Here is a 24,930-nt window from a genome sequence, read left to right as displayed (position 1 = left end):
CGCGCCCTGCGAGAAGAAAGAGGTTTTTAATTTACAACCGAGCCAAAGAACTTCTCCCACACCTCTTGGTGGATGTGCTGTTTTACATTCCTCCAGCAGCGCCGCATTTCACTGCCACGGAGAGATAAATTTGTGCAAAAGAGCCGAGATGAGTGATTTAATATGAGGGTTGGAAAAAGCAACGGAGAATGAGAGGATTTCTGGTTTGAAAACAGTGATGGAGTCACATGTGCCTCTCGAGTACGAGTAGAGATTCATAATTAGAAAAAAAAAAATCATTTTCTTCAAAAGTCTTCCAGGCTTAAAAAAAAAAAAAAAAACTGCATCTGCAAACATGTTCAGACTAATCCAAAACAAATATGGTTTATCTGGGATTATTGAATAAAGAAAGGAGCAGAGGCAAAGGGATTACAAAGCAGGTGTTTAGAGGAAGAAAAGGAAAGAGGAAAAGTCTGATGGGTTGAACGGATGGATGTAACTTTCGGGGTAGAAACCCAGAGTTTGTTTCAGATAGACGGGCCGAGGTGGGAACAGAACCGGCCTCGACTCGGAGCCACCGACTGTGGCTCTGACTGCCGGTCGGCTTCGCTCCGGCTCATGTGACTCTCCTTGGGTGAGAGTTGAGATGAGTTTTGCTCCAAACATCCAACAAATAATTCCCTGTGGATTAACACAATCCATCTGTAAAATAATAGAATCATAATCTGGATTCCTACAATCACAATCCAGAGGCTGGAAACGCTTTGAATGTTTCCAAAGGGGGGGAAGCATAACCGATGTGGTCTAATATATTGATTGTAAAACGCCATCCTAGTTATAGCAACACTGAAAATTAATTCAAAAGAAAACAAAATAATGAGCCTGCATGACACAACTGCATTAAATACAGACATGCTTCCACACACCGACTTCTCCAGTTAACTCCTAAATTATTTATCGCTCTGGCAGATATAGGTTTAGTCTTAAAAGTCAGACGAAAGTCAATTCAGTTCAGTGTATTTATATATTGCCAGCTCACAACAGAGGTCGTCCTTTGTCGTTTATCTGAAAAAGATAATTTCATTTAAATATTCAACGTAATTTAAAAAGTTTCTATCTGTGAAACCCACCTGATTGCATTGAGTCACTCTTTCTGGATAAGCCCTTAAATACAATTGCTCTCGTTGTTTTGTTGACTCTACAGCAGTCCCTCGTGCAGAGCTGCGTGTAGCGACAGTGGAGAGGAAAATCTCCCCTTTAACAGGAAGAAACCTCCAGCAGAACCAGAGCCTGCCTCAGTACTAGTGGACATGTGCAACGACCCACTGGTTTTTTTTTTCTTTTGAAAAAAAAACTAAAATGTTGATTATTGCTGTGTGAGTTAAAACAATCTCAAAACAACCGCAGACCATGCCACTTAACTAGAGATGCCTTTTTAAATGTTAGTTTTCACTTTAAATTTAGGTCGTCTTCCTTTTTAACTTAAAATGTTTCATTAGTTCTATATTTAGATTTTTTTTTTTTAGGTTCAAGAGTGCATTTATGGTGTAAAACATCAAAATTTGAAATAATTAGATGTCGACAGAGTGCTATTTTTCACCAGTTGATGTGTATTCTAACTGGGTATCGAACAATTTTAAGGCATACAGTGGAATTTGTTTTACTTATCGCTTCTCGTTCCAGACCTAAGTGAACATATTTAGAAAAAAAAATCATGTTTGAACCTTCATATAAAAGCTTAAGAATCCCTGAGCTAAACTGACACGCAGGGCAAAGGAGGCAATAATCAGAGAAGCTGCCAAGAGGCTCATGGTAACTCTGGAGGAGCTGCAGTGCTTCATAGCGCCAGTGGAAGAATCTGTTGACAAGGACTCTTAGATTTAATCCAATCTGCGGATTGCATGTTAGCTAGTTACTTAAGCGCCATGCAGTCAGGCTCCTCTGTGCCACCAATTTGTTTGGTGACGTTTAAAAGCAGAGTGCAACTTTTTCAATAAAACTTTGATGTTGTGTTTTCCAAGTGGCTTGACAGACTGCTTATTATCAGTGTCCGTGTTAGCGACGGGCACAAAGCAGAAACAAACATTAGCGCTGTTTAATTATGCATCACAACTTGCAGTTTTATCACAAGATTGATACGCTTTCCTTTTATTGTGCAGACCCGGAGAGCTACACACCAAAAGACTTGGGACTTTTAATTGCGTCAAAAAGCACTTTTACTACACTTTTCAGATTCACAAACATTTTAAAAACCATGCAACATTTCCCTTCTGCTTCACAACAACGCGTTTATTGTAGCGCTCTCACATGAAGCCTAATTGAAACAGTGCAATTTGTGACAAAAGGAGAGAAAGTTTGAAGGGATGTAAACACCACTTACAAGAATCAATAGTTTTTAATGATGGCAAAATTAAGCAGCCTAATTGAAAACAGACAAATAGGACTGCTGCGTCCCTTAACGTTTATTCTCTGATCCAACTGATCAGCCAGGACGTAAATTAGCATCAGGAATGTATCGAGCTTAAAGGTACATAGTAAATTGAAAGTTTTAAATAGGATCAAAGTCCAGTTCTACAGTCAGTGTTTCTATTTGTTCCTCTGTGCTACAGCAGATCGGCGAAAACAAAAGAGGAAGGGGCTTGTTGCAAACTTTCCAGAAAAACAGCAAGTAATAAAATGTTACATTTTTTATGTCTTTTGCAAGAAACATTGGAAAACTGTTCCTTAGAATAAGAATTAGAAAATCCATTGATGTTATAATAGCACCAGTTTGAAGGAAAACAAGGTAAACAGACCAGGTTTTTTTATTCAAAAAAACAAAAAAAGAAAAACGTATACAGTGAGCCGTACAAGCATTTTTAATTAGCACCATAAAGTTTTGCCTGCAGACCACTGCGGATATTAGGAAGCCATTTAGAAAATCACACAAAAACAACGGGGCGCCGACAAATCCTCGGTGCTCACTCCCCTGAAGCGGTGGAACGGCACCTGAACGCCTCATTATATCACATAATGGAATCCTAAATGAATTTTGCACGTGTGGGCACACAGAGTTCATGATATGCTAAAGAGCGAACCTCTCCCTGAACTCCGTTCTTTTTTTTTTTCTCTCTCTCTCTGTCTTCTTCTTTTGCAGGCATGTTCACCGACACCTGAGTGTGGCGGGGGCTCTGCCCTGCTGGCCCAGTTATTAGCTCTTCCACGGCGCGCTCCCAAAGCTGCTCCGCTAATGGAGGCCGAACAAGCGAGCCAGCGCCTCCGACGCACACACACGAAACTAATGCTCTAAAATGTGACCACCGCGGCGAACGCGATGTTACTTTGTAGCTTCTGGCATTTGCGTGTACAACATCTGTCAGATTATAAACACATACAGTCCAAAAAGGGACGACGACGAATAATAACCAGCTGCCGAAGGCTGACATAGTGGTATTTTAAACTCTACGATATACACACGTGGAAGTACAGGTGAGCCGTGGTGAGTTCAGCGTTTCCGTCATGTTTATGGTTTCCTGTCAACAGACTTGGGGGGGGGAATACAAGGAATTGTCCCGATAAATTATTGCTCAGGTGTCGGTTTGTGTTTAAGGAAGAGGCGTACACACAGGTAACAGTACTGACTTCAGGAAGTATAAATAAGACCACTGGTTACGATTCAATGATGCCACATGCACAGCATAGTTACACTTAGCAATGTTCAAATACGCCTCGGATCCCCCACGTCAAAAAGCACAGCGAAAACAGTTTTTACTCGAAACCTTCACAGAAATCCACACTACATCAGCGTTTTCATCGTATAAAAATAAGTTAGAAATCTGGATAAATATTTCACACAAAACTGTAATAAAATATGTTGAGGCTATACGCCAGACTTAAACAAAAAGAGGAATTGTTTTTTTTTTCCACATTATTGGGGTTGTAGGCTTGCTTAAGGAGAAGAAGAAGAAACAGCTTAAGTGAGGAGAAGAAGAAACAGCTTAAGTGAGGAGAAGAAGAAACAGCTTAAGTGAGGAGAAGAAGAAACAGCTTAAGTGAGGTTTGTGATGACTAAAGTCATTTCAGGTACACAAAACTAAGTAGCCAGTCTCCATTTGTTTTCAAATCCAAGCCTCGGCGGAGACGGGAAGAAGAGCGCCCCCATCCTGCATGGATTAACGTCTGGTCAGTGACCTGAAGTCTGGACTCTGCAGAGGAGGTCCTACAGGCTGAGGACGAAAGCACAATACCGCAGGATTAGCTCCTCTCTGCTCTTTGTCACAAGAAAATAACACTCAGTTTATTTATTTATTTTTAAAAAATGCTCACTGCTAGAGCTAATGCTGCACCGACCTTATGGGTTTATTATTGGGTAATAATAAATAACATGATCTGATGTTTAGGTTGGGTAAAAGAAACCAGAAAAGCAGAAAGACGGGCCAGGACTGTGGCTAAAAACGATGGATTTTTAATCCAACAAACAGGAGAATCAGAACATAAGATAAATATTAATCCCAAGTTATGAATTAAATGTGGGAAAGTTGAATGTGTTGGACACCGGATTACAGGCGCAGCATTACCATTTCACACATCTCTTTTGATTTGGCTTCTGTATAACATTGCCTTCAAACCATTTCTGCAATAAACTTAGCAAAAATTCCCATTAATAAGGATACAGTAGTAGATAGTTGAACATATTACAAAAGAAATTGTTGTTTTATCCTGTCCAAGAGTCAAAGTTATGTGTCCAACCATGCTGCGTTTGCAAACGTTTTAAAAATCTCAGCGTTCAGATAAAGGACTGCTCACAACGAGGAATCAACACGACGCCTGAAATCAGAGACGCCAACGTCCAATTTAATGACGTTTAAAAATGTAAGATTGCGGTGTAGTAACAGTAAATAAATAAATGAGTTAACAGTTTAACACAAAAGCAAATAACAGCTTTTTTCTTCCCCAGATTGTTGTAGTTTATTTTTAAAATATTCATATAAATAACTTACTTTGAAATAAGTAAAATATCTTATAACATGGTGCTAATTATATTTCCAGGAGTGGAAAAAGGAATACAATCTAAGTGTGTTTTAATCTGACCTGGAGAGAAATGCTGGGTTTTTTCTAGCTTTGTTTTCCAGGAGGCTTTTTCAAAGAAATTCTTTGTTTTTTGTTTTTTTATTGAGAATTACATATTAAATGCCTCTCGAAAAGATTTTTACTAGTCATTTATAGTTCTTAAGTTTTCCCAAAAATCTTTGATCCATGCATTTGTAAATATATTCATCGTTATTACTCTATATGTGCAGAGAATGCATGTAGTAGAATGACTTACACCTTCTCTATAATATCATCTAAAAACTAAAAGCGCCGCCTGTTTTTTGCTCCCGACTTTAACGAATTCGCAGAAGCAGTTCGACTCACCTGCGCTTCAGTCGCTTTTGAGGAAGAGCTCTGAAAAGAGAAAGAAGACGACAACTGCTTAAAAACTATCTGCGCTCCAGTTGATTTCGCTCTAACACAACGTCTCCATCCAAACAGTTAAAAGTCTCACAAACTGCATCTGGCAGCTGATCTCTTTCCACCCGTCCCATCTGCATGTCCAGGGTTTGCGCTTGCAGCCGCAAGTACCGACCAAACACATTTGTTTTGAAATCGTATGCACTGGTATGACCTTGACATAAAATTGTCTGGTTGCTGACGGTTTATATTCAGCTATGAAACCAGAGTCCGGCGGCAGCCCCTGCAGTTACTGAGCCTTCAAGTCCAATTAGAATCAGTCGGCCCGGGTGCGGATTAGCGGGCTACCGAGCCGTATATCTCTGGTAAGATGAGCGGTCTGTTATTCTAGGCATGTTGTTCCTCTTTTAGGGTTCGATTTTAACCTTTTATGGCTTTCGGTGCCACGAAGTAAAACTTGTTTTATCATCTCGGTAAAGGAGGTCTGTAGGGCTTACGTAACCCGCTCCGAACTCGACATGTGGCCCGATGTGCAGTGGGAGATTTTAAAGAACGATAAATGGAGGCTGGAGAAGAAATACTACTGCTGCACTCTTGCATTTTTATTTCACTTTTTCATGATGCGACACTGATTAAAACTGTTAATCGTCCATCCATCTGCCGGCTGACCGAGTGGAGTCATCCAATACTCGGTTTGTAACGTTCTTTTTCATGGTTTCAGATGTAAATGAATAAAATGAAAAGCAGCACTTTGATGTGAACACGGCCTGCTCCTGAACTCGAGGGCCAGCCTTCGCCACAGGAAAAAAGCTGTTAAGTAGAGAAAATATGATATTCCTGCACGCTGCTGCTGCTGCTGCTCAAGCTGACCGTTTAAAACCGAGACTTGGCGCCACCTGCTGGCAGAATGCGAGCGCGCTTGCAGAAATCCAGCATCTGCCAGTAATTCTCACAGATTAATTCGCAAAACAGAGTTGAGAGCTGATTCAGCAGTTTAAACACTCCGCTAAAAGAAAATGAAATGTCTTGATCATTATAAAAATAAAAAAAAGATTATGGTGGAGACGACGTGCCTACTCACCGGTAGATGTTGGGATCCAACAACATGGCCGTGTCCTGTGGTAACTGGGATAAGTGCACTACTTTCGTCTTCAGCTGAGATCGCTCAGTTTCATTGACCCACACGTCAGGCAAACTGCACACAAAAAGAGAAAAGATGACACGATTTATTAAGAAGAAAAGAAAAGAGAGAAACAGTGTAGACACAAGGAGCAGTATGACTGTGACAAGAAGACATCATGGCAGCTAATTTTCTGGAGACGGTCTTGAAGCAACATGCTTACTATCTTTGTCGCAGGTATACCTCTGTAAGCGGCGGTTTCTAAACCAATTAAGCCAGATTTGGGGGGTTTTCCTCACTTCCTAAATCCAAATAGAATAAGGTCACGTTTAAAACGACGGGGCATTCATTCGTTCCTCCTCTGCAGAGGACTCTACCCACAACATTCATGACCTCCTTTGTGAAAACTGGAAGTGTGCGAGCACTGCCCTGGCGAACCAAGGTGCAGAAGAAGAAAAAAAAGGAGGAAAGAAAGAAAGAAACAAAGAGCTTAGCAAGTCCACTGCACTCCCCCCCCCCTTTCCCTCCAGCCTCCACACTCCCCGTCTCCACCCCCAGCGTTCCCCCGTCACGATGTGCGTCATCCCAGGAGCCCCCAGAGACGCACACACATGCACACACACTGCAGTAAGTTAAGCAGGCAGTCGCCCAGCCAGAATCAATCACACAGCTAGTCAGCCCTTTCAGTAGGACGGTGTGCAGACAGAGCTTCACATTCAACACAGCGGAAGGTAGAGGTGAGAGCAAAACTGAGCCATGAAGGACAAAAGACTGGAGGGGCTGCAGAGAAGAAAAATGAAATGTGAGGAGGTGGGAAAAAAATCGAAATTGGTAAAATAAAAGTTGTAAATCATGAGTTTTTTTTTTTTTTTTTTATTTAAATACGAGCAAAATGTATGGAATCATTTCAGGTCCTGATGACTTCACCGCGTTGCCTTTCCAGTTTTTGTCATTGTGTGCTCGAGGTCTTTGGGTATAAAATGGAACCAATCGTTTCAAAGCAGCCACACATCAATTCATGCTTTATTATTATTAGTTTGAATGTAATAACATCTGCCAGCAGGAGGTTTGATAACCCGACATATTTCATAAGAGTCGGCCAGCAAAAAGATAATCAGAACCACAAAATGAATATAATACTACAGCTTTTCAGATAAAGCACAATTACATGAGATTAATCATCGTATTTCTGGTTTTTATTTTATGGTTTAATCGCCATAATTCTTAAAGAATACTTAATCATAACCAACATAAATGACTGAAGCACAGTCATGGTTTGTTTTCCATTACAAATGGGGAAAGGAGAAAACCGTACTATTAAAAGGATGAAATGGGAATAAGAAGAACAAACTGATCAGTGTCAACATGAAGTTTGTCTGACCAAGAAAAAAATATTTTATTAATGAGAAATTGATGCAATTTTGTTTCCCTCCTTCAACAAATAAAGTCACTAGAAAAAAGAAAAAACACTTGTACTTTCGTCGTAACTTGGCTGGTAATTATTTGACATTAGTCCTGAGTACTAATCCGTCATCCCAAGATGGTCAGGATGAAAAAATAAAAAACAGAAAAAATGTTGATGTCACAAAAATCAAACTTCAACACTGCGAGAACCGTGTTAAGACAAACTAAAAATAAAAACATGAACCGTCTAAAACCTCAAAAGTCGTGAAACAAACAGCAAGCCCTTCAAAATGTACGTGCAGAACTTTGAAACTAGAAAGAGATTCGACACAAAGTGTGGCAGACGCCGGTTAAAAAGAAAAGCACAAACTACATCCAGCTTATAAATCATGAGGGAGACGACGTGGCGTTTACATCCTAAAGGGATTAAGGAATATTCTGAAATAAATAGCTCTGGTAAAAACTTACATCTTCCCTTTAATGGAGGAGAGAGACGAAAAAAAAAAAAAAAAAAGGAGGAAGTTTTTTTTCACTCCATCCTCTGTTGTCTATGCTTCCTTTCAAGTAGAAGTTGAGACGAGAGAAGAAACAGCCGCTTTCAAAGTAGTTACAAAGTTTACATTAGCTTTGAATTAGCCGCGTTGCCCAGAGCAGAACCCTGCATGACAGAGGAGGATCTGAGGAGCAGCGGCGACCCAGTAAACATCTTTGTGGTTCTGTGACTGAACTCTCACATGCGCTCCGGTTCCTCCGCAGACGGCGCAGAAGCCGAGCTGCGGTGCTGGTGAGTTATTTTATTTTGATGAGCGAGTCACACAGAGGAGCTGAACTGGAGAGTTGTTTAGGTGTCTGTGGCCACCGTGCAAAACGGGTCACACTTCTGCACGCTAATGTACACACAGCCGTAGTTACAGAGACTTGAAAGTGACGAATGATCCTTCAGTCACACAACCACAATGAGAACTGGTGAGCTTGTCTCGCTCCTTAGAGGAGGTGCCATTTGGCTCCCTTCTTTGTAAACAAGAAAAAAAAAAAAAACTCCAGACCATCAGACCTCGTTTATAGGAACAATGTATTCATCCTTAAATTGCATCTGAAATTAGTAAAACGTTAAATTACTTTGCATAAGAACTGGCAGGAATGACTGAAGATCTGAAGTGAGCTGCTGTTAATGTAAACATTTAGCTGAGTAACAATCTCAGAAACAAACGACTTCATAAAAAAATGCACAAAAAAAAAAACAGAAAAAGTGAATCATTAAATTTTCTTGTGCAAAGAAGTGATGTCCAACTTCAATAAGTAACATATTGGAGAGCTGAAACTTGACAATCTCTACAAGATCTAGAAAGCAGCTCAGAGTGGGACCAAAGTCAGGGGCTGCATCCTCCGAAGGTCGACCGAGCCACGGTGACGCAACGAAGGCTGTTCAAATTCAAAGGCTGCTCCAAAAATGCTTCCTTCTTTCCCCTAGATTTGAAGGATGGATCCAGCGAATCCCAGGATTCATTTGCAGGCTGAACGGGAGATTTTTATTCTTGGAAAAATGGCGGACGAAGTAGGAGGTAGAGCAGGAGAGGACCACGGTTCTAAATAAAAGTATGTCAGAATCTGGTAAAGCAATTGTGTTGTTGGGCTTTTGTCTTTTGCATAAAGGTGTATTTTATATCATGCAAGAAAAAAAATTTAATAAAAAAAAAAATTACATAAGTAATTGTGACACACAAAGATGTAAAAGATGAAAAACTGTTCTTTTTTTCTAAGAACTGCTCTAATTGAGGTTTGAGGCATTCATAGCCAGTGACCGTGTATTCCAGTGTTTGCTATCCGGCAGCAATCAACACCATGCAGGGGAATCCGTTCACTCATCCATCACAGATTAGACAGCAATTACAGCTCCCAGTCTCTCCCAGCCTTCCCACTCTTCTTCCTCAATGAACCGCGGGTGAATCGGGTTCAGGCTGGCTCAGGTTAATCAGTAACTCGTTTATCTAAACTGAGTTAATGAGTGTCAGTCCGAATGTGAATGGTTCGCTCCGGCATTAATAGACATGACTTGGCACATTCGTGCAGTTACTGATTGACTCGATGACCGAGAAGCACACACACACACACACGCACACACCCACACACACACACACACACACACACACACACACACACACACACACACACACACACACACACACACACACACACACCAATTCACCCAAAATGAAGTGCAGGCATTAGTACAGAGTTCAGCGCGATGCTGGGAGGAGGACTAAACAAGACGTGCGTTACTTTCCCCAAATCCTTCAACACAAACTCCTGGAGGTACTGTATTGACCGTATTACTTTCTTTTTGGGGTTTTAGCCAACTCAAAGTACTTATTAGCTAATTATTACTCAGGAGGACTAAAAGTACAGCCCTACAGTAACAAAATCCTGGTTGGTGGAAATGTTGCACCAGTTTCAGAATCAACTAATTTTATCAACACAAACGCAGGAGCTGCATTAAAAAGAAAAAAAAAACTCTGTTACAGCTTCTGTCATTCTCAAAGTCTACAACAACAACAACAATATAAAAGAGACGAGACGCCAGACGGTTCCACATGATCCTGATGAAGAACAGAATCGGCTGCTATTTGATGAAGCTAAGAAAAACTGCAGAACAGATGCAGAAGAAAGTTATAGTGCCTGAAAGAATAACAAAACAGGATTTTACTTTCTAATTACTGTGTTTTAAGTCAACATGTTTGCCACAGAGAAAGACAGGTGAATTTGTTAAATAAACTGCAGTCCTTTATGGCTCGAACACAATAAATAAATTATTTTTACGAGAAATATTGGAAATTCGTAGTTTGTCATATTTTCCCAAGAACTGGCAAATCAGAAATAAACCCAACATTATTATATTAAATCTGACATTAATAATTAAGATGCTTAATTATGGTGACGCTAAAATAAAACAGTGTAAAATTGAATTCTTTGATTCATTTTATGTTTAGATTTAATGTTAAACTCCTGGAGTTTAACTTATTTTATTTTTACATGTTATGTGGATTATATGAGGTAATGATCTGCAATGAGGCAAATGTGGTCAAAATCAAGTTTATTTGCTAGACTAAAGGTAATTTTTTTAAAAACAACCTTAGTTTGAGCAGATATTGTACATAGTTTTCATACAGTCCACATTTCTGTACTGAAATGTTGTTTTATTGGTCTGATGTAATATTCAAATCTTAAATGTTGTGATTTATCACCTTTGCTATCAATCAACAATGGCCGAATCGAAACCACGTATATTTAATGAATATTAAAACATTTTTTGTACATTTATAAGATCTCTTTATTGTTTTTGTGCACAAACTTGACAAAGTTGATTCTGGTTCCTTAGATTTACAGGAGAAAATCATCAGCATTGACTCGATGAAAAAAAGGTTTGCTGTTATTATGATTATTATCTTCCTTACCCTCGATCTATGATTGTCTCTCCAGAAGAATAAACTTTCCAGAGTTATCTAAATCCCCAGAAAATATCATAGAAATGATTGTTTTCTTTCCCTTTGGCCATCATTGTTCCTTCTGCTTTCATTTCTTAATTTCCAAAGCTGTCACTGTGCCTCTCTTTCACATTGTTGTCTTTCCACCTTCCCCTAATATCGCCCCTTTCCCCATATTGTCCTTTCATTTCAACAACGCCATCCTTCTTCTTCTGCCTCTGCTCCTCTCTCTCTCTGATCTTCTTCAGAGGCTTTGCTGTCAAACCCTTTAATGGAAATGTAAGAGGGCTGCGCATATGCTGGCATCTCCCCCTGGGCAAAAACTCTGCAGAGAATCATTGTTATGTCAAGCTCCTTCTTCACGAGAGCATGGTGCCAAAACTGCCTGCTCTTTTTGCCTGACTGATTTACTGATCTCAGCTTTTGTTCTCCCAACGCTAACCTCCAGGAAAGCTGCGATAAAATGGGAATAAGAAGTGGGATTCGGACGATAGCTGGGTGGTCACACTGGTGCTGAAACAAAATACGGCCTGGTGGAAGAACTTCGTCTTGAACTAGAAACTTATCCAAAACTTGTGTTGATGTTTGAGCACAGGTGCTGATTGACTCTTCAGAAGAGTCGGACTGTTTTAGTTTTGATCACACGAAGCCAATTCTTCTTTCTAGCTGGAGTTATACTACGGGAGCAGTTGGAATCTATTCACACCGTGAGACAAAGCTGTAGGATCTCAGACTCTTACTGCCAGTTGATTCTCTGAAATTAAATTTAAATTGGTTGATGGAGACATTAGTCATCAACAGGTACAACTTAATGGATATTTAGAGGCATCAAAACGATGCATTTCTTCAAACTGTTTTTTATACAAATAGACTCCATATTATTTGTAACAGGAAGGCCAAAGCTGTTACAAGGAAAGTTGGGGAGCAGACGTCTGCTCTCTGTCACAGGATCGGCTTAATTTGAACATTTTTAGAGCCATTCTAAAACGTCAGATTCGGGGCTGCGACCTCTAGACCATCACTATTTCTGTGATTTTAGCTGCACTAGCTACACTAATCACCAACATAAAACACTAGAGGTTGTTTAAAATACGAGCAATGCAACAAGGTCACCTTCGGTCCGAAATATTAGAAACTGGGACTCCGAACGCATGAAGTTTGAGGCATGAAATTTACAGCAAAACAACAATCGCTGCATCTTTAATTTATTTACCCATTTTCAATCTGTACCAAGTCGGCAACAGATTTGTTTATTTTGACCACAGAGTAAAAGAAAAAAGTCTTGCTCACATGTCTTCAGGTGTCCAGTGTAAAAGTACTTTCACCTTGCCAGTCCCCTCTTTCCTTTTGGCTAGCACCTGCATAGACACAGTAAAAAAAAAAAAAAACATGAGCAAGAATAAAAGATTAACCTAAGCTTGACAAAATTACATTTCATTTTAACACTCAGCATGTGTAGAGCTAGAGCCATGCGAGACAGATAAATGTTGTAGCTTTTGCTTCCTGTTTGGTCTTTGGGGAGCAAGTTTCAAAGACGCATCCCTTTCCTGACCCCCGTCTGCGCAGCGAAAAATAAGAATAAACGGACCAGATATGTCAAGGCCAGCCCTCAGCGCGCAGCGGGGTGTTGCAATAATGACAAAAATTTCTATTAGTCTTTTACAGTATATCATTACCATTATGGTTATTGTCTTTTTTCTGTATTGTGTTTTTAACATTTCGAGACCTTTTCTGTGTGAACCTTCATACCCGACGCCGCTGTTCCACCTGAATTTTCACTTTGCAGGACAATAAAGGCTGCTTCTACATCCAGCCTAGTAGTAAGTATTTATTACCAATAACACACTAAATACTGATCTCTACTATCTTCACTAGTGTCAAGTAACATCTTGATTGTTGAAGCCAAAACAATATTTTAAATATTGAAGGTTTTATTTTTTAAGACCAGGTTTTCAGAATCGTTTTCCCCTTTAACGCATAACATTTCATCCGTCATCCGGTGCCGTTTAGAATAGTCGTGGTTGGGAATTTACAAATATTTCTACAGGGTGAAAGAAAGGCTGGAAAAACAACCAGGAGAGTCAAAAATAGCCACAGATATAATCCTGTTTTGCGTCATTTGGATTTTTGTCCTCTTTCAGGGTGTCTGTTTTTAGGATAGTGAATGAGCTCATGTGTGAAGAACTCGTCTTACGCACATGCAAATCTTAAAATATGTTTTACTCCTGGGAGCTGGCTGATGGAAATGAGGCTTGATTTGAAGCGAGACACAAAGATTCAGACTGCTCCACTTATGAAGCTTCACTCTTTGAATGTTTTTTTTTTTTTGACAAAACAGAACAAAAAGTCCCTTTAAAAGTATCCTTCGTCGGTTTAAGGAGTCCCAAACACTTACCTGTTAAAACAGACGGATAATGTGCAGAGTAAAGCGATTGAGTTTACATCTAGAGCAACGTCCAAAACATAAGTCCTTAAAATGAATTAAACAAACTACAACAAATAACCGAAGAATGCAGACTGAAAGCAAAGCAGCAGAGGCTAAATGAAACGACAACAAAAAAACCTGAACAGCAACAATCAGAGAATCCAGCAGAGAGTCAGAGAAAAGACTCAGGTACTATAGAAGACTCTGATCTGAAGAAGTCCAGGAAGTGCCTAGACTCCATGGGTCAGTGATGTCAGAAGGAGGCATGTTATTTACCTCTTTAACGAGAAGAACGATTTCGAACTAAATCCTGAGTGGCAACAAGCAAGAAGTCTGGCAATGCAAGCAAGATCAGTGTCTGTAAACATTCTTGCAGCCGTAGTGGAAGTTTGTCCAACGTGATGGACACATGTTTGACTATTTCCAACAGGACTGAAGAATATTAATAGGAATATGAGCAAATCTGTTTTAATACAATCCAATAGGACTAAATTAAGATGCTAGGCATCAGAGCAGTGAGTTTTGTAAAGTTAGCAGGCTTTCAGGGATATGTAGGTCTGTGTCTCATCAGCATAGTTTTGATGAGACAAACCTCTGCATTTCTCTGTGAGGCGGCCTAAAGGAAGAATATACACAGAGCAAAGGAACGGTGCGAGCATTGATACCTGAAATATAAACTTACTGGTCTCTGTGTTTGGTCTCCATCGCCTTCACAATAACTTTTTATTCTTGACGACAGATTTTAAAAATGCTTTCAATGCTTTATAGCTTTCAATCCAGCTTGTTTTAATTCAGTAATTTATTAATATAGATTTTTTTTAAAAGTACTGGCTCCACTGGCAGATTATAACAAGACAATTTTCTCATGTTACAAGTGAAATAATCCGTCAACGGTACTAGACTAAGGCTTAAAACAAGCTCCTATATCTTGCTGAAAAGTTACTTGCATCTTAGTTTTGACTCATTTCATGTGAGCTAAGATATTTTCACTGGAAACTAGACCAAAAACACTTGGTAAGATTAAGTGTTTTTGTAGTGTAGTCCAGTTTATGCTGCCGTTTTCTTAGAAGTGTCTCAAGTACTGTAGACTAAGGAAACCAGCTGTTTTATTGCACATTTAAGTAAAACACAAAAGCTGGAATTATATAGTTCTCTGAAATAAAGTTAATAATTACAAACAAAGGCTACATTAAAAAGGTCCCATGCCTGTGTTTGTTTGAGCTGGAGAGAAAAAAGTGGACTTGTGTTCTGGCAGAAAGACGTGATTTGTGAGCTGAGTGGTCTGATGATGGCGGTTGTCGCTTTAAGGGGCAGATTTTAATCCTCCAAAAACTCACGAAAGAGTAGTAAAAGAAAAAAAACAAATTGGGGTAGAGGCAGTAGGAGTGCACAGGGAATGAACAGTAGATATTACTGTTTCCAAAACAGGCAGTAAAGAAAATAAAAATAAAAAAAAGTGCAGCGCAAAAGAGAAGGGAGGGCTGACTTGACTTGGGTGCCTGTCTAAAGTCAGGGGGTCAAGATGTGGATGACGCAAATCGGTAAAATAACAAAAATATCCCATCATAAACATGACTGAGTTAGTGTGCCAGGTCAACAGGCCCTCTCGCCAAGCTCCACAGAACCCCCGCGGCTTTGCTCCGTCTCCCCAGGCCTGGGAAGGCCCAGTGGGGCCCGGGGTCTGGAGGAGCACTGCTGCTTCTCACCACAATCCTCCAGAGGTCAAAGAGAAACTGTACGTATGCCCAACGCGTCAAATCTCCTTCCGACTTCCATGACCCTGACCCTCACTTAACCTCTGTTTTTTTTTTTTTATCTCCTCTGCATCCTTGATCGTTAATTTGAGTTTTTCCTCCTTCACTCGTTTAAATTATGAAATCAATTTAAATTTAATGAAATGCATTTTCATAAATATATTTACAATTTTAACACGAGCTATGGTGGTTTTTGATGGGCGTCATATGAGCTGTTGCCCAGACTGTCAATATAACAAGCCAGACAAGCATCGTACTTAAGAATATATATATATTAATTTCTCTTGTGTGACCTAAATAAACAGGTTTTGTATTGCTTTTGTGCATAGAGAATCAACAGATGAGCCGTCAGTCACAGTGAGCTCATATCGAGTTAGCCTGTGTCGCTAAAAGTATTTTTAACTGTGCCCAAACAGGAAATTCAAAGAAAGTATGTTTTCATAGCATAATTATGACAACAACCCCAACTATTGCCACTTGGAAACAATCATTTTAAGTTTGTCCTGTCAAAGAAAAAGCTCAACTTGTACCACAACTGAACATGATGTACAAGAACAGATTAAACCTCAGCAACCTGACAGCCAAAACCTTATTCTGTGTTGATTCACAGATATGTTTAGATTATGACAGCAGATTAATGACTAGGGTCACTTATATGCAACTGAACAAAAGCAGTTTGTCAATAATCAGTGTTTCTAATTTTACCATACTTTTGACCAAAAAGCAAATCCACATTTAAAGCCAAAAGTCTAAACAAAATAGACAAATCTTTAACAGAGCAATCAAAAAATATTATTAAAAACAATGTATTTGTCAAATCCAATGTTTTTATAAATCCAACAATCAAATTAAACACAGATTTTAAAATCTCAGTCAGTTGAAGAGATTTTTTTTCTTTTATCCTAAACGAGTGCTTATATTCACCACATGGGGAAAAAAGGGCCAAAAACATTCACAGTCCATAAATTATGCATAGGATAAGAAACGCACAAAGACACACACAAAAAAAACAACAATCCCAACTGTCTCTGCTATGATTCAGAGAGAAATCATAGCCAAAGGGGCCTTTTACAGGTTCAGTTCAAGTGCACAAAGAAGAACTGCGAACGGACGGAAACTTTCACAAAGGGATTCCTGTCGCCCTCTGCTGGACGACAGAAGTAGCGCCTTTTGGAAAAACTGAACGCAATGTGGAGTGGTAATGATAGTTCATGATGAATCAAACATTTCGCATATGGAAAAATTAAAGCAGTACTCACTCGCACCAATAAGAAATCTGGATCACTGTAGCACAAACCTCCTTAAAATGTATGCAAGTAAGAGGTAAGTAAAAATAATTTTCACATTTTGAAAAATTCTCTACATAATAAATACGTTCAGTTTAAGTAAAACTGCATGTTGTACCCAGTAATAGCATCCTACCGTTTAGGAATGTGCACTGTTTTACTCTTCAACACAAGTATTACTACAGAAAATACTCACGCGTTGGGTGAGTATTTTCTTTTTAGAAAATACTTTTTAGAGTTATTTACTCTAAAAAGTAAATAACTTTTTAGAGTTATTTACTTTCATAAAGGAAATGCATATTATTTCGCAACATTTAGGAGACAGAGCAAAATACAACACGTACCGTGCTGTGAAAGACGACGCTGTGACCATTTCCCCCGCTTTCGATGTGAGTGGTGAGGTTGAGACAGATGGCCCGGTGGCGCAGCGCATCCATAGTTTGGACATCAAAGAAATCCTGGGGCCTCGCTGAGAAGTTGGAAAGACAAATTCAAGGAGAGGAAAGTTAAGCAAAAGACAAATGACACTTACAAAAAAAGTAAATAAAAATCAGCACAGGTCAAAAAATGTTGGTGGTAAAATGTAGAATCAGCATAACAGTGTATATAAAGACATGCATTAGAATTATCTTCTCATTTACCTCCAACTTAAAGGGAGCTGTGGATGCGATACATTTAGTGGTTGTATAACTTTGTTTTGTTTATTCATCTCAGTAACAAGAATTACAAATGCATCTGTGAGTAGGTGCAGCTCCAAAACCATTAATGGAGAACGTGGAGTCAGTGGTCCTCTTAAATGTTAAAATGCCTCACCAAAGACAGAGAAGGAGACATCAGTTTGTTACTCTGTTCAGAAAAAAAAAAAGACTGAATGAATATGAAGAGCTGCTGGGCTTACACTGATGCTGAACTGTTTAAAACACACGTGTGTCAAACTCGAGGCCCAGCATCCTGCAACTTTTAGACGCGTCTTTGCTGAGCCAAATATTGAGGTCGTCATCAGGACTCTACAGATCTTGACTACATACCGAGGAGGCAAGTTAGAGATTTCAGTCAGGGGTGCTGGACCGGGGTCGTATCTAAAATTTGACTGATGAGGTCGCTTGTTTGGGCCAAACCAGTGTTCAGGCTACGAGTTACTTAGCTTGTGCAGTCACTCGTTCATTTGGTGCGATTATTCACCCAAAGTGAACATAATAAAACACTTTTGACTGAAAGCAAACTGTTGATGTGTGGAACACTTTGCACACGTCAATCAATACTCCAAGACATAACTGAGAAAAAAAGAAAAAAAAAAACCATTTCAAAACGAGTTTAATTTGTGTGCTTGTTGGATACGTACGTAGGGACCACCTGCGTTTGTTCTTGAGTTTCTTCCTCTTGTTGATTCCCGCCTTGGATGGTGAATCCTCCTTAAGTTTGGCCTGGCTGGACATTTTGGAAGAGCTCTGCTGGCTGAAGTGACTGGGGACGTGACGAGCCAACCCTCCTTGAGAAGCAAAGCTGGCATTGCAGCCGCCAACTACACACTGCAGCAGAAAAGTAACAACAGCACAAAATTAGACAAGTATGTATGTATTTGTATATAATTATAACTTTAGACGGCTGGCCAGCAGCTAAGGGCCAGAAGTTGTGGTTTTATCAAACGTTGTCTATTATCTTTAATGCCAATAAGTGACGAAATAGCCAAAGAAAATTCACATCCTCAGAAAAGAAGGATGAACTATTGCTGAAGATCACGTTAAATTATCTTTAAAGATCACAAAATATGTTTCAGCTCCAGTTTTTTATTTCTCGTGACCCAAATGTCAGAGGTGAGGTGAATTTCCACATCATAAATAAAAGAGAGATTTCCCGAACAGGAGGAAGTTCTCCAACACACACCGTCACAAGTGCATCAGCGTCCTTCCTACCTTGAAGGGTTTATCTCCACTGTGGGTCAGCATGTGTCTCTGCAGCCAACTCTGGCTGGTGGACGGCGTGTTATACACCTTGCAACCCTTCCAGAGACAGACGAATACCTGCCAAACGGACACAGAGACAGAGGAAGAATTAGACCAGTAGTCGTGGTGTTCGTGCGAGGACTAACCTTTATTCTTTGTAGTCTGTTAATTTCCCCTGAAAACAGCAGCAGGTAGAGGATGTCCGGGAAGTTTTTGGATATTCCTAATATTGTTTGAGACAAAGACAATCACAACATTTAGCCACTGCAACCGTCTTCCTTTAGAAACGCAGTGTCTTAATATTTTTCCATTAAAAAAAGACACTGAATGTTTACTTGCGTAAACAACTTTTCATCATTTTCACTTGCATAAAAATGGTTAAAAATGACAAGAAATGAATCTGATACCAGATGTTTTGTACACAAATTACAGATTGAGCGGCATCTATCAAAAACTGGTGTGGATCCGAGTGCAAAAATCACCTTAGAACAAGTTCAATGTATATACACTTTACAATCCCAGCATAAAAAAAAAACATACGTGGCAGGAAGCAACAACCTGTTATTTATCACACGAAATTCCTTCATTCCCAGCCTTTTCTGCACAGTGAGTTTTTGATATTGATAAAATAAAATGAATAAATAAATAAAAACTTATTTCAGGTTTTTGAGCAACAGCAATCATCTTGTTCTCGTCTCCACCAGACAGGCTTCGGATCCATATTAGCACGTCGCATTAAACCAGTACAACATTGCACAGAGTCACAGGGACCCTGTTGCTGATCCAGAGGAGAACCGTCTCCTGTTCACTACCTCCAAAGCAAAACTCCAGCATGTCTGAATGGAGGCATCCCTGGTCTCCCACTGAACGACTTTGTTGTCCAGAAACCCCCACTATGAAGAGCACCTCATGTTTTTCAGGGAGTCAAATAAACACGTAGGAGTATAATTTTATTGTTTTCTCCTGAGGTCTTCAACAATATTTCGGTTAGCATGATAAGTTTAGACATCCTTCATCACCTCAACCCAACCAGCCTCTTTAATCCTAATCATAAAATTATTTTGTCCAATTTAACTCGCACTAACAAAGATCGCCCTAAATCCTGCACTGTTGATTAAACACAACAGATTGAACTCCGATAGCTTTATTTGTCCAACTACGCAGGTTGACGTCAACATGAACCAGAGGCAAACCGTTGCTGGATGTGAGCATATTTGATGCATTCCTGTTTGATAAATGAACCCCAATGTGTTCACAAAAGAGGAGCAAGAAGATGCAAACTGTATTTTTAAACAGGAAAAAATTAATAAATAAATAAACAACATGCATTATTAGTACTCCAACATGCTTCCTGGTTAGGTGATGGCTTACAATGGCGACAGACTCTCCCAGCTCTTACCTAAGAGACTGTTATGCTAGCTAGCGAGCTCCACCTCACAGGCCGTTTGACTCTGCGCCTCTAGCAGTGAACAGCGTTATACAAATTGCTGCCTACTGAAGCGCCACAGCTGTTTTCTCAACTGTGCACATGACAAATTCTTATCGGTGGGAAAATTACGACCGGTATACGGCCCAACACCAACATGCAGCAACTGTTTGGCTCTGTGCTAGGTCTGTGCATCGTCAGAGTTGAGCTACAACAAAAAAAAAAATTTAATAAAACAAAACAAGCACACCAGCTTGGAAGGGCGTCGAACAGAACCAAGATTTTCTTTCAAAACTTTAAAAGTCTACAAACCCCTCCTCTCTGGCCGTCCACGTGAATTCCCCTGATGTGCTCCGCCAGGTCCGGGCTGGAGTTGAAGCACTGTGGACAGTGGTCCCAGCAGCAGGTGTAAGCCATCGTCTTGGTGGCAGAGGATCTGGCGCTGCTCTGGCCGTTCAACAGCGCAGGAGTGGAGCGCCCGCTGGATCCTATGCTCTCCATTTCTATGGTGGTGCTGCAGACACTGAGTAAAGAGGAGAGAGCAGGCTGGTTGGAAAGAAACGCTTAAGGAGTGTAGTCTGATAGTCATAAAACGCATGTGGATCAGGTTTAGCAGACACGAAGAACAGGTGCAGATGCTGTTCTTGCCGAGTTGCGTAATCAGCACGAGGAAAAAAAGCCACTGGAGGCCGGGAGAGATTTTCAATGCATGCCACATCAATTACATGCTGCACTTCTGCAAATCTTGACAGAAATCAGAAGCATGCAGGTTCTCCGAGGTTGTCACGGAATAATTTAATAACACAGTTTTATGTTAAAGTTTGTTATCCCTGGAGAAATGCCTCAGCAGGTAAAACAACTAAAGTAAATTAATCTTTCACCGTGGTTGCATAATCTTTTTACAATGAGCGGAAAACATCCCATGTTTGAAACTAATTGCTTTTGAAAAAAAATAATAAAAATCACAGATGACCCAAAGGTTGAAACAACGATAGTGGTGTTTGAGCATTTCTCTCTAGGGAATCCAAAGGCATCACCTCACATGTTCTCTGCAGAGCCTAAGATTTAAGTTTGGTCCCACTCAAAGGTTGGCTTTATGTCTGGCAAACTGTTCCTGTAATGATTTGGGAGTGTGACTTGGAACATTGCCCTGCAGATCGAAATTACGACCATTTACTGCTAGGGCCAAGGCCTTTGGCAGAAAAACAGGCCCCAAGCATCACAGATCCTCCCCCGTACTTCACCAGCATGAGGTGCTCATTATGACCCACCTGGAGGAGTGTGTGTGTGTGTGTGTGTTGCCAAAAGTATTTTAAAAAATTGAGACTCACGTAATTACACAGAGCCAAATAAAATCCTTTTAGTAGACTTCACATATTTTGATTTGTAACGTTTCATTTAGTATTTAACATTTCTCCTCTTTGAATAAATATACTCAAATTACAGGGTGAGATTAGGATACAACATTGATAAGATTGATTAGCGAACAAAAGAAAAACTATTCAGATGACGGGGAAGGGAGAGTAACACCGCCTCCGAACCTGTCCATCAAACCCACCTGTCCTCGGAGTCAATTCGGCTCAGTGGTTCCCCGTCAGAGGATGACACCTCCAGACTGGAGCGCCTCTTGTCCCCCAGGTCCCCGCCGCTGCCCTTCTCGCCATCTTCACTAGCAGATGTGCTCTTTTCACAGTCTATTCCCGAAGACCGGCTATCGTCATCTGGCTCCTCCTTGAGGGCCTTCATGGTGATTTCGCCGTTCTGTTCGCTGCTAATGTCCCCCAGGCTTGGTTGTGACGGCGGTCTTTGCTCCGGCTCTTCGTGAGCAGCTGTTGCTTCCTGGGTGACCGTTGGAGCAGCGTCCTCCTCGTCCACCTCTCTCGCGTCCACATCTTCCATTTTCGGCTCCGCGGCGCTGACTTCTTTTTCTGTTTCCGGTTCGGTAGAGCCATTTTCTTTTTTCTCGCTGTCAGCTTCGTTTGTCTCGCTGGGTGGAACGTCGCTCCCACCACTCAGGGAGGTCGTTTCCTCGGGATCCTCTGCGGCCATTAGTACCGTACGAGAAAGGAGATACTTTCGGTATTAAAATTTGCTGGCACTGTCGAACGCTACGACAGTGGGAGGAAGGCGGGGCCTGGCCACAATGTCTGCTCTGTGATTGGCTAAGAGCGTCACAGGGAGGAGACACGCTGTCATCATTTAAACTGCCCATGTGTTTACGGGTATATATGGAAAAATGAGACAAAGTATTGGTCAGTTTTTAACTGATTAATTCATACATCAGGTATAAACCACCTTTGTTTCGTATCATGGTTGGCGCACTTAATTCACATGTCAAATAGCTTTTTTAATTTTTTCCCCCCGTCATTTCGTCTCTGCCATTTTGTAGTTCTGCAGTTTTTGAGAACTATAATCATGGCAAAGAATTAGTATTTTATATATATAAAATTTTATATATATAAAATACTATATATATATATATATATATATATATATATATATATATATATATATATATATATATATATATATATATATGTGTGTGTGTGTGTGTGCGTGTGTGTGTGTGTGTGTGTGTGTGTGTGTAATAGCCACGTACAAGATTTCTTGTGTCATTGTTGTTATTCCAGGAAAACATCTGGCCAGAGTCTCTAAATTTAGACCACACCTTTTGCCTTTACAATTAACAATTAAAATTAACTTTTCAGTTTCCCTTTGGGATTAATAATGTGTATTTGAATGGAACTGAAACATGAATGAATTAAAGAATAAATCTTTAGTAGACCACACCCTAACATTCAGGATAAGAACTGAATGTTATGGACACAAAGCTGGTTACCCACTGACTCCTTCCCATCTATGTATTTTAATCTATCATAAAATCTCAGCCTGCAGTGGTCATGTCATGTCCTGGTAACCGTAACCCATCAAACCAAACACAACTCTTAGTCTCTATAACCATCAAAAACTTGTTAGTTAATTTGTTTTTCTCACCATTCACTCCCATTGTATTGATTAAAAATGTTAATTCAAAACTCTTCCTGTTAATACAGGATTTGAATCTGGTAAGTGACCAGCAGAGGGCAGCACAGGATATTAGAGGTATGCTCCTGCCGGAGCGCAGACGTGCTGCTCTGGTGCAGCTGTTGATGGGTTTAGGCATCAGCTGGGTGGAGTTTCCTCACTGAGCATGTGTGGTGTATACATACAATCTGGATCATGAGGATGCATCATGATCTATCATGACCATAAAGACCACAAGGATAATCAGGATTCCTGATCCAGGAACAACCAGAACCGTCAGGGCCATAAAATTCACAGACATAAAAGGAGCCACCAGGAGAGTCAATATAGTGGAGACTTACCAGAAGTCATCTAATCTGGGCCAGAACCCATCAGTATAGAAACACATTTGAGAGAACTGAGGCAACTGTGACATCATCTTTCACTTTCATCTTTCGCGGCAGCTCTGAGGTAGCAAAGCATCGGGAACCACAAAAACAAATCTATTGAATCTGAGTCAGAACCACCTCATGGTGAACTCAGACAGCTGTGATGTAACAGCAAACAGACGCCGATGGTTTCAGCCACTTCATCTTTCAGGGCAGCTCTAATTTCAGGAAACCCATCTTTCCTCTCCAATCAGAGAAAAGTCCTTGGATAGACGCCCAGACCCTGACCTCTGACCCCTTTGGGGACAGATGGATGTCTGAACTGTCTGGATGGGTGGAGACAGAACTGACACGCTACCTGAATGTGACAACAGCACACTGCAAACGCATGGAAAACCAGACATTTACCTCCGACACAGAGACAGTGACACAGGAAGCGCCTCGCTGCCTCAGACACGAGTTCTCTGGTTCAGCTCTGATTGGGTGGAACCTGTCAGCTTCAACAGAATCACACACACACACACACATATACATTTGGGACAAAACTGGCTCATGGAGATAGTGACCTTCAGAGGACAGGTCCAGTTCAGAGTTTCAGAAATTTGAGGAAGCTTCAGATCATAGCATGCCTCTCATTTGGAACAGCTCTAATTATTCGGAGGAAATAGTCTGTTGCTGGATAAGAAAAAATATGCATCAGCATATGAGTGCAGCTCAACCTCAGTGATACAGTGGTATCAGTAATTACAACATTTTGTCAAGAGAAGCATCTTCTCTCAACAGAAAAACTATAAGTTATTGCAAATGATAAATGGCAGTGAGGGCTTTAGTTTCTCTAAGTTTTATTGTGTTTTATTGGGTAAAACAAGATTTATCATGTGTCTTTTGCTTCAGTAAAGATGTAAAACCCTCCCTCCTTGGTGCTCTAGGGATTCAATGAAACTGTAAACTTTATGGGCTTTCCATATTGTTAATGATATCCATATCCATAAAAGACATCAAGTCTGAATGAAACAAGAGTGCCACGGTAAGAAATTGTAGAGTTTTGACCAAAATCTTCCGTATGGTGTTGTGTTGAGGTGCTAATTGTCTGACATATTAATAAAATTGAGGACTGTTTTCAAAACTCTCCTTTAGTAGTTAAAAAATAAAGAAAGAAAGAAAACTGAACTTTTACATGAAACAATTAACGATGCATGGAAAACCAAACACAAACAGTGAAGAAAAGTCTAAATCATTATTTCTAACCTGATGCATCTCAGATATTTATTAAGCTTATGTTTTACCTG

At 40.2% G+C, this 24,930-nt stretch overlaps 1 protein-coding gene across 1 annotated transcript; it reads right to left on the bottom strand.

Moving 5' to 3' along the window:
- Nucleotides 1–2,171: 2,171 nt before the first annotated feature.
- LOC106928457 (zinc finger protein aebp2-like) lies at nucleotides 2,172–22,402 on the bottom strand. The gene is made up of 9 exons (XM_015004734.2): nucleotides 21,808–22,402; nucleotides 20,562–20,772; nucleotides 18,794–18,901; nucleotides 18,223–18,409; nucleotides 17,225–17,349; nucleotides 12,706–12,773; nucleotides 6,491–6,604; nucleotides 5,374–5,403; nucleotides 2,172–4,184 (listed from the first exon to the last, which is right to left on the bottom strand). Exons 1-9 carry the CDS (start codon nucleotides 22,296–22,298, stop codon nucleotides 4,178–4,180), a joined length of 1,341 nt encoding a protein of 446 aa, XP_014860220.2. The 5' UTR covers nucleotides 22,299–22,402; the 3' UTR covers nucleotides 2,172–4,177.
- Between the last annotated feature and the right edge of the window lie 2,528 nt (nucleotides 22,403–24,930).

This window comes from Poecilia mexicana, unplaced genomic scaffold, assembly GCF_051168715.1.
Source record: "Poecilia mexicana isolate PSO_F unplaced genomic scaffold, ASM5116871v1 scaffold_6, whole genome shotgun sequence".
NCBI classification, from domain to species: Eukaryota; Metazoa; Chordata; class Actinopteri; order Cyprinodontiformes; family Poeciliidae; genus Poecilia; species Poecilia mexicana.
The sequence above is the reverse complement of the archived record's forward strand: the minus strand, read 5'-3'. Positions and strand labels throughout refer to the sequence as shown.

What these genes read in the sequence shown, in the direction of transcription:
- LOC106928457 (XM_015004734.2), bottom strand. Translation starts at nt 22,298, where the DNA reads ATGGCCGCAGAGGATCCCGAGGAAACGACCTCCCTGAGTGGTGGGAGC. An exon ending in TGGACGGCCAGAGAGGAGGG is followed by an intron (nt 18,902 to 20,561) that starts GTTTGTAGACTT and finishes TCCGTTTGGCAG; the next exon opens with GTATTCGTCTGTCTCTGGAA. An exon ending in CAAACGCAGGTGGTCCCTAC is followed by an intron (nt 17,350 to 18,222) that starts GTACGTATCCAA and finishes CCAACTTCTCAG; the next exon opens with CGAGGCCCCAGGATTTCTTT.